At 30.6% G+C, this 9,831-nt stretch overlaps 1 protein-coding gene across 1 annotated transcript in view; it reads left to right on the top strand.

The window, feature by feature from the left end:
- Positions 1–3,624: 3,624 nt before the first annotated feature.
- LOC111779282 (ribulose bisphosphate carboxylase/oxygenase activase, chloroplastic) overlaps positions 3,625–9,831 on the top strand; it is a 9,818-nt gene continuing 3,611 nt past the window's right edge. Inside the window, exons 1-6 of the mRNA XM_023659398.1 lie at positions 3,625–3,967; positions 4,065–4,150; positions 4,820–4,829; positions 5,663–5,725; positions 6,076–6,189; positions 6,601–6,662. Coding sequence (XP_023515166.1) covers positions 3,652–3,967; positions 4,065–4,150; positions 4,820–4,829; positions 5,663–5,725; positions 6,076–6,189; positions 6,601–6,662 — 651 coding nt within the window. The 5' untranslated portion in view covers positions 3,625–3,651. The remainder of the gene's footprint in view (positions 3,968–4,064; positions 4,151–4,819; positions 4,830–5,662; positions 5,726–6,075; positions 6,190–6,600; positions 6,663–9,831) is intronic.

The following is a 9,831-nucleotide window of genomic DNA, read 5'->3' as shown; positions in this document are numbered from 1 at the left end:
ACCTCATTCTAATTATCATATTGTGGATCTAGATTAAATATGATGCTATATTATTTGAAATGATTTTTTAAAAAAATGTTTTTCTATAGTCATTTTTTTTAATAAATTAGTAATTTAAATTGGGTTTCAATGTTGATGATATAGAAATCTATTTTTTAAGATAAATATTTAATCTAAAACGTATTTCAAGCAAACTTTGAGTCGAATTCTATTCTAATTTCTAAAAAAATATTACTTTTCAAAAGAAATTTACAATTTAAAATTTGTAATGGGTTCTGTTTCTTCTTTAGTTTTGAAATTCCCTCCTTTTTTGAAAGAGGAATGTGGTGGTAGCCTTTATGAGATGGAAGGTGTTTGGGTAAAGTATTAATTATGTTATTTGTTAAGTATGTTCATTAGTGGTGGGTATGTTTTCTTATGTTTTTATGGGAATGAATTCCATGGCCTACAATCAAAGGGGACAACTACAAGGATATGGTTTTTTAGTTACTTGGTCTTTTGAAAAAGGTTAGAGAAAAAAAAAAAATGATGGGTATCATATCTTTAAGAGAATGTCTATAATTTATTTCCGAATCTCTAGTACTTTATAAAAAAGTCGAAAATGGAATTTTGAAGGGAGAAAAGAGATACAAAGATGTCGATATTTCGAATTTAGGTATATAACATTTTATGATAGTACATAGAGAATAGAAAAAGTCTGAGAATTAAGTACAGAAAGTAAAGATTAGATTTACTTTCGAATTGAAACTTTGTACGATCTCTGAGTGAGATTACTTAAAATTTTGGACGATCTTTTGTGACTACGAGTGGAAATATTCAACCTTACATAGTTTTTTTTTTTTTTTTTTTTTTTTTTNTTTTTTCTCTCTGGTATTTTCAATTTTCCCCTAATAAAATATAATTATTAAATATGAGAGAAAATATAAATGACTTCCTTTTTTTAAATATAATTTTATTTTCTGAAAATTATGATTCTTGATATGTTGGTAGTAATAAGAATTCTATTAAAATATAAAAAATATTCATTTTTTTCCGAATGCTATTCATTTTCACCCAATTTGTATTATATTTCTTTGGGTAAATTTGAAAAATAATCCACTTCCATTTTCCCTTCAAACTTAGGAATTATAATGTAATAATGAATAATGGTTTGAATCATTCCATCTTATATATTCAAAACATTTTCTTTTGACTTGCATGATTTATTTATTTATTTATTTTTTACTTTTTCTATAATATATAGATATATATAGCCATAGTTGACAAGTTCTAAGCTATTTTTCAATCAAGTAGCAAATATTTTTATGCATATAAACTAACAATTACATTTATTTATTTTGGTGGACAAAAATTTCTAGATTCCGTTTTCACGTGTAAAATAGACGTTAATATCATCATTAAAAAAATTACAATTTTTTTTTTTGAAATCAATGATTGAGTATAAGTTTCTAAAATTTATACAGCCAATAATACTTTTATTATTATAATTTGGATCAGTGAAACAACGAAATTGAGATCATCTTTAGAGTTTATCTAAAAGTTAAGAAAACACTTTTAATTATCGTTAATAAAGCACTTTCGAGGTACAAATGAGGTCTAGAGATAGGCGTGCTTCAATTCAAAATAATCTCCAAAAGAAAATATTTTTTATGCCATTTTTTTTTTAATTTTTTATTAAAAGAATGTAAAAAATAAATAAAACTCAAACAATTCATATATAAATTCTCAAATAATTTTAATTTAAAGAGAAAAATGACACCATAAAATATGATCCTACTTGAGTATTCTTTTTATTTCGGTCATTGTCGTTTGAAAACTTAATTTTTATCTAATTTGACAAACTAATAATAATAATAATAATAATAATAATTTCTAAAAATAGAAAATACCCAAGATAAATATCTTTTTTCAAATTTATTAAAAAACATAAACTAAAAATATTATTTTAAAAAGATGTCAAAATATATTTGGAAGATTTAGGTAGTGGTAGAGAAGACAAAATTGAGATTTTTAAAATATAGATATAATAAAAGAAGGTAGACCAATTAAAATATTCCAAGTGTAGAAAATAATTATTATTTTTCTACAAACCTAAAATTACCCCTTTTTTTTGTAATATTATAATTTGACCCCTTTGGTTGATCAATATTACCCACTTGTTATGATATTTTTCAAATCCACCCCTACTTTTATCCAAAATTTCACTCAAAAGACCAACACCCAACACCCATCCCACCACATTAGTCTCCGTGGTCGGCAAAAGTATAGGAATTATTTTTTTAAAAATTTATTTAGTATTTTCCCACTAAAATATGAGCCACTCAAAGTTCCACACATATGGCCAACTAAGTGAACGTTACGGACCATTCTTTATTTATTATTATTATTTTTAAATATTTAAACAAAATAATGATAATGAAAAAACAAACGAGACGCGGACTGGACTCGAAGCTTCTCAAACTCAAGCATTTACGTTTCTAGTTAGAGACCAATGTCTTAGAGCTAATGTTGGATCTGCTTAAGGACCTATTGGTTTACCGAGAAGTCATTTTTGGGAGAGAGACTGCGTTTTTGGGATCTATGTGCTCCTTGGTTAGAACCACTAAGGGGTCCTAATGGTTTGAACTTGAGTAGGCTGAAAAAAGATATACAACCTTGGCAAGAACGACGTTCCGCGGAAGAGATTTGTATGGTATGGATTGAATTATGATTTTATTTAGTTGAATTGAAATAAATAAATAAATAATTCATGAATTGGTTCGTGAAATTAAATTAGATTGAGTCCAACTAATTTAAATTTATTGGTCGTTTTAAAATAATTATAAATATTATTCGATAAAATAATAAACTATATTATAAAATTATGGATGAAAATTATATATCATATATGCACAAATGTTTATTAAGTATATAGCCTAAAGAAAACAATTATTATTTATTTAAAATTATTTAGTAAAAATAAATTATACAATTATGTTTGAAACCCATTATTTAGCCCAACTCTTAACCCATGATCAATGGTGGGCTGGAGCCGTTGGATCTTATTTCATTAGTTTGAACAAACGATTATAATATTTGTTTTTAATTTAATTTCCTCAAACGAATTTAATTTAATTTAAACTAAATTTTAGTAAGAGGATGTGTTATATTATATTTAATTTTTAAAGTAAATTACTTTATTAATTCAACCAATAAAAATTAAGTATATATTTTAACTTAATAAGTATTTTTATTAAAAATTTTGTAACGAACTTTATTCTTAAACTTTCAAAAAAATTTAATAATACTCTTAAATTTAAAAAAAAAATCTAAATAATATACTTAAATTTAAAAAATACTTTTGAGTTTTTTTTTTTTTTTTTTTTTTTTATTTTAAAAGTTGAATTGATATTTATGAAAATAGTTTTTAAAATCGATGTTGGAAGAAAAAAATGCTTAAATCATTTGTCAATAATAAATTCCAGGGAGTTGTTCGGTTTGCTATTCCAGTGGAGTTTAGTGAACTCTCATGTCCAAACAAGCCCCCCGCCTCAACAAAACGGTTAAAACCACATAAACCGAATCCATAAATCGATCCAACTGAAGAGAGAGAAAAAGAAGAAAAAAAAAATCATATTTAAATCCGAAAATGCCGAATTCGGCTGAACAAAAATGGCTATCGCCATATCCGGCGTCTCCCTTCCCTCGCTCTTTCACTACAAAAATTCAATTATCGCGCGAAAAAGCCGAATTCGTTCCTTCTCCATTCGATCTTGCAAGGATGTTTCCGGTGAAGGCGATGGCGGCGGCGAGCCTTCGCAGAAGCCGAAGAGGCTGTCGGAGAAATCTTCCTGGGAAGCCAAGGACTCTGAGGGCAAGGACTATCTCTATAGGCTTGGCAGCGAGGCAGATAACATGAACATCGCCGTCGGAGCTAGAGCTGGCGTTATCGACGATCTCTTCGCCGGAAACTTCCTTGGCAGAGACTGTAAGTGTCCGATTTATCACTGTTCTTTCCTTTTCATTTTGTGGTTATGGTTTCAGTTTTGTTCGTGTTTTCGTTTTCGTGTTGATTTTCTTTGTAGCGGACATTGTGTTTGATTACCGCCAGAAGGTCACTAGATCGTTCGAGCACCTTCAAGGAGACTATTACATTGCCCCTGTTTTCATGGTAATTTTACCCGTTCTACCTCGTTCGGGATCAGTTTTTTTTAGCTATTGACTCTTCTTCTTTGTTCTTCACTATTGTTCTTATTGTTCAGTTGAATTGATATTTTCAGTTTGTGCAACGTCAACCAATCTCGTGCTCTTGATTTGGACATATTTGATTCCAGTACTTGGAATCAAACTGAGCCTGTTAACTTTAGTTAAAATTCGAGTAAAACTTGGGACATTTCCACTTGGTTAATCGTTGCATCTTTCTTTTTTTTTTTTNGGAGATTATTACATTGCTTCTCTTTTCATGGTAATTTTGTCGTTCCACCTCAGTTTGTTTTTGAATTATCGATCCTTCTCTTTGTTCTTCATTATTGTTCAGTTGAATTGATATTTCCTGTAAGTGTAATGTACACTGTTCTTGTGCTCCTTGATTTTGAAATATTTAATTCCTGTACTTGGAATCGCAATTTGCCTTATAACTTTAACATTACAACGAGGAAAGAAATGTGAATTTTGCCACCACTGGTTCATGGTCTAGATGCAAATGTCTGTAGCGTTCAGCTTCTTACTTTTTTCTCTTTTTTATGTTTCTGCTACCTTTTGTGTTATTATTTGAAAATGATCATCTCTCAATAACCTGTCTTTTTGCACTTGTTATCATTGGTTTTTTTTCTTTTGACAGGATAAAGTTGGTAAGTTCCTTGGATCTTGGTATTGACAAACGGCATGTGATGAATTACATTTGAAGAAGTAATAAACTTCATTAATATCTGTGTTGCACTCCACTTTATTTGTTGCATTCTTTTTAGATTCGAACAGTAATTCAGTTGCTATTAGATGTAAGATCATATTTAAATCTTAACAATTTAGTTATATAAAACCAATCAATGACAACTTCACTTTAAGAAATTTATGTATATATTGTTTGTTCATTCTGTATTGTACTTGATATCCTTTTAAAAACTTATGGCCGTGTTTTGGTTCTTTAAGCTCTCATCAAATGTATTTATGTAGGCGAACTGCAGAATAACAGTGAATAAATTGTCAGTAGTTGAAATACAGATCTTAATTTGTGATACTTTTTTTTTTTTTGAGTTTTTAGAAAGGGAATTCTTTTAAGCACTTAACCATCCATCAACTACAGCTTCTATGACAATTTAATTCACGACAAAATCAACAAAAATCCTCCTTGTTGGATAAGAAAGTCATTATTTCATATTAAATGCTATAAATTGGTCACAAGATGGTCTGACCTCTTTCTGTCTTCTATAGCTTTCGTCGTGATGTATTTGAACTCCACTTAAAGGACTAATGAGCCTTTCTGCTGATTGTAAGCTAGTATTTTTGTTGTAATCTGACTCACTGGAAGAGAAATGCAGCATGAAGATGTGATGGTAGTACTTTTCTCTTTAGGAATTTAAAACGGAGAAGTTTTGCCGGAAGACTCTACCTTCTTTAATGAAATGAGTTCAAACAAGTAGCAGTTAAGTTAACACACGTTAACATGGTCTCTGTTGTTGTGCAGTATGCCACATTGTGAAGAACTTCATAGTTCACCTTCTCAATATCAAAGTTCCCCTTATCTTAGGTATGCATTCATTTAATTTACTGGTTTCAATGCAAAATTCTTTTATAGTCAATTTATTAGAACACAATGTTAAAAACCTATTATTGAAAAGTTCATCAATGTATGTGTCAATGAGAGTCTATTCCATTGCTTTGAATCTTCATCAGTTTTGCCTTTTGAGAATGGAATCAGTGTCTTATCAATCTTGACATGGTTAACTTCATGATAGTGCTAGAAACTTTTATTTTTTTATTTTTTTATTTATTTTTTGATTTGTAGGTTAGGCTGGATAAATTTTATCTTGACCAGTTCCACATTTTTTCCATAAGAGATGAGTGGGCAGTTGGAAATATAAATGTTTTGTATTACAGGTATTTGGGGAGGAAAGGGTCAAGGAAAGTCATTTCAGACTGAACTTATATTCCAGGCCATGGGAGTGGAACCCGTGATAATGTCCGCTGGTGAATTAGAATCAGAAAGAGCTGGTAAGATAGGACCAAGATGACTTATTTGAATCTTTTAGTCCTTAACTTGATGGTGGATTAATGGGTCAAGTTGAATAGATTTCTCACCAAGTCTACGGCCTCTTGAAAAGCTTGAATGAAAATTTTGAAAGGTGAAAGCATTTCATATTCTTTAATCAGGTTATTTAGATATTTTTTTGTAAATTAGCTATGTAATTATATCGATTAGTATTCTCTCAGTTGTAGTCTCTCTATCTCTCTCTACTAAAACACGTATGAATTGGTCAACTCACGCAGTTATTTGGTACATGAAAAAGTTTGTGCGTCAGTTCCTAGAGCAAAAAATTCGGTTCTATGCATGCACAAGTCTGTAGCTTTTGTATTTATGTTTGAGTGGAAATTGGAATGCCAATAGTGAACTTTCGTCAACAGGTGAACCAGGAAAACTGATACGTGAACGCTATAGAACAGCTTCTCAAGTGGTCCAGAATCAAGTTAGAAACTTTACCACTTACAGTCTAGATATATGTATGTCTTGGGTTAAATCATAAATGTTGCCAAGTGCAGTTCCACATGCTCAATGTTCCATATTTTTCTATCGAGTATCCCTTCTTATTCTAGTGCCGAAGTGTCACCCTTAGTGTCTGTTCTTTTATATATTTAGTGATTTGACTGCAACTGCTCTTCGAAAAACATTGATTTGTGTAGACAACATTAGAAGGAAGGTCGAGAAAGTAGCTTTTTGATGAGCCTTCTATTATTTTATGTCCTCATGAACAGGAAAACTTACAAAAAAATATATATATTCTGGAAAGACATCCCCTGTTTCAATATGGCTGACAATATTACAAGGTGGACTTTGGATAAGTTCGTTTTAATTTAACTAGCTATAAATATCAATTATTTTTTGCGCGACTTATTTTGAACTTTTCATATTGTTCATTTATTTATTGATTGAACTTTCTCATAGGTCATGCGACTGGTACCATTTTTTTTCTTTTTCTGACATTAGTTATGTTATTGGATCTTGCAAATCTGAAGTGTTTATTCAGACCTGTATTTGAATTGTCAAAAGTCACTAGTCACTTTGTGATCTACTCTATCATCATGGTCTTACTCTTACATATTTGAAAGATCTTTTGGATTCTTTTAGAAGTTTATGTGCAAATGAATTGGCGTTCTTTACTTTGTATTTCTTACTTGTTCATATAATTTGTACTTTCTGTGAGTTCTTTTGTGAATATAATGTGATACAAGGTGCAACTGCAAAGTGCAAAATGATTCATAATTAGTTGAAGAACATATTATAGATGCTTAATAAATAAAAATCATAACATGAGAGACGCTTATTGTTTTCGTAGGCCATGCAGTGTATGCACTTACCACTTAGGTGCCCGTTGAACAACTCTGTGTTCAGTTGGTCATGTTTTCATTCAGGGCTGCCCAAAAGTTTATTTCAAACAAACAATCAGTTTTGAAATTGTTTTTTTTTTTTTTTTTTTTTTTTTTTTTTNGACAGGATAAAGTTGGTAAGTTCCTTGGATCTTGGTATTGACAAACGGCATGTGATGAATTACATTTGAAGAAGTAATAAACTTCATTAATATCTGTGTTGCACTCCACTTTATTTGTTGCATTCTTTTTAGATTCGAACAGTAATTCAGTTGCTATTAGATGTAAGATCATATTTAAATCTTAACAATTTAGTTATATAAAACCAATCAATGACAACTTCACTTTAAGAAATTTATGTATATATTGTTTGTTCATTCTGTATTGTACTTGATATCCTTTTAAAAACTTATGGCCGTGTTTTGGTTCTTTAAGCTCTCATCAAATGTATTTATGTAGGCGAACTGCAGAATAACAGTGAATAAATTGTCAGTAGTTGAAATACAGATCTTAATTTGTGATACTTTTTTTTTTTTTGAGTTTTTAGAAAGGGAATTCTTTTAAGCACTTAACCATCCATCAACTACAGCTTCTATGACAATTTAATTCACGACAAAATCAACAAAAATCCTCCTTGTTGGATAAGAAAGTCATTATTTCATATTAAATGCTATAAATTGGTCACAAGATGGTCTGACCTCTTTCTGTCTTCTATAGCTTTCGTCGTGATGTATTTGAACTCCACTTAAAGGACTAATGAGCCTTTCTGCTGATTGTAAGCTAGTATTTTTGTTGTAATCTGACTCACTGGAAGAGAAATGCAGCATGAAGATGTGATGGTAGTACTTTTCTCTTTAGGAATTTAAAACGGAGAAGTTTTGCCGGAAGACTCTACCTTCTTTAATGAAATGAGTTCAAACAAGTAGCAGTTAAGTTAACACACGTTAACATGGTCTCTGTTGTTGTGCAGTATGCCACATTGTGAAGAACTTCATAGTTCACCTTCTCAATATCAAAGTTCCCCTTATCTTAGGTATGCATTCATTTAATTTACTGGTTTCAATGCAAAATTCTTTTATAGTCAATTTATTAGAACACAATGTTAAAAACCTATTATTGAAAAGTTCATCAATGTATGTGTCAATGAGAGTCTATTCCATTGCTTTGAATCTTCATCAGTTTTGCCTTTTGAGAATGGAATCAGTGTCTTATCAATCTTGACATGGTTAACTTCATGATAGTGCTAGAAACTTTTATTTTTTTATTTTTTTATTTATTTTTTGATTTGTAGGTTAGGCTGGATAAATTTTATCTTGACCAGTTCCACATTTTTTCCATAAGAGATGAGTGGGCAGTTGGAAATATAAATGTTTTGTATTACAGGTATTTGGGGAGGAAAGGGTCAAGGAAAGTCATTTCAGACTGAACTTATATTCCAGGCCATGGGAGTGGAACCCGTGATAATGTCCGCTGGTGAATTAGAATCAGAAAGAGCTGGTAAGATAGGACCAAGATGACTTATTTGAATCTTTTAGTCCTTAACTTGATGGTGGATTAATGGGTCAAGTTGAATAGATTTCTCACCAAGTCTACGGCCTCTTGAAAAGCTTGAATGAAAATTTTGAAAGGTGAAAGCATTTCATATTCTTTAATCAGGTTATTTAGATATTTTTTTGTAAATTAGCTATGTAATTATATCGATTAGTATTCTCTCAGTTGTAGTCTCTCTATCTCTCTCTACTAAAACACGTATGAATTGGTCAACTCACGCAGTTATTTGGTACATGAAAAAGTTTGTGCGTCAGTTCCTAGAGCAAAAAATTCGGTTCTATGCATGCACAAGTCTGTAGCTTTTGTATTTATGTTTGAGTGGAAATTGGAATGCCAATAGTGAACTTTCGTCAACAGGTGAACCAGGAAAACTGATACGTGAACGCTATAGAACAGCTTCTCAAGTGGTCCAGAATCAAGTTAGAAACTTTACCACTTACAGTCTAGATATATGTATGTCTTGGGTTAAATCATAAATGTTGCCAAGTGCAGTTCCACATGCTCAATGTTCCATATTTTTCTATCGAGTATCCCTTCTTATTCTAGTGCCGAAGTGTCACCCTTAGTGTCTGTTCTTTTATATATTTAGTGATTTGACTGCAACTGCTCTTCGAAAAACATTGATTTGTGTAGACAACATTAGAAGGAAGGTCGAGAAAGTAGCTTTTTGATGAGCCTTCTATTATTTTATGTCCTCATGAACAGGAAAACTTACAAAAA

The sequence above is a fragment of the Cucurbita pepo genome, chromosome LG17 (assembly GCF_002806865.2).
Source record: "Cucurbita pepo subsp. pepo cultivar mu-cu-16 chromosome LG17, ASM280686v2, whole genome shotgun sequence".
NCBI lineage: Eukaryota > Viridiplantae > Streptophyta > Magnoliopsida > Cucurbitales > Cucurbitaceae > Cucurbita > Cucurbita pepo.
The sequence above is the reverse complement of the archived record's forward strand: the minus strand, read 5'-3'. Positions and strand labels throughout refer to the sequence as shown.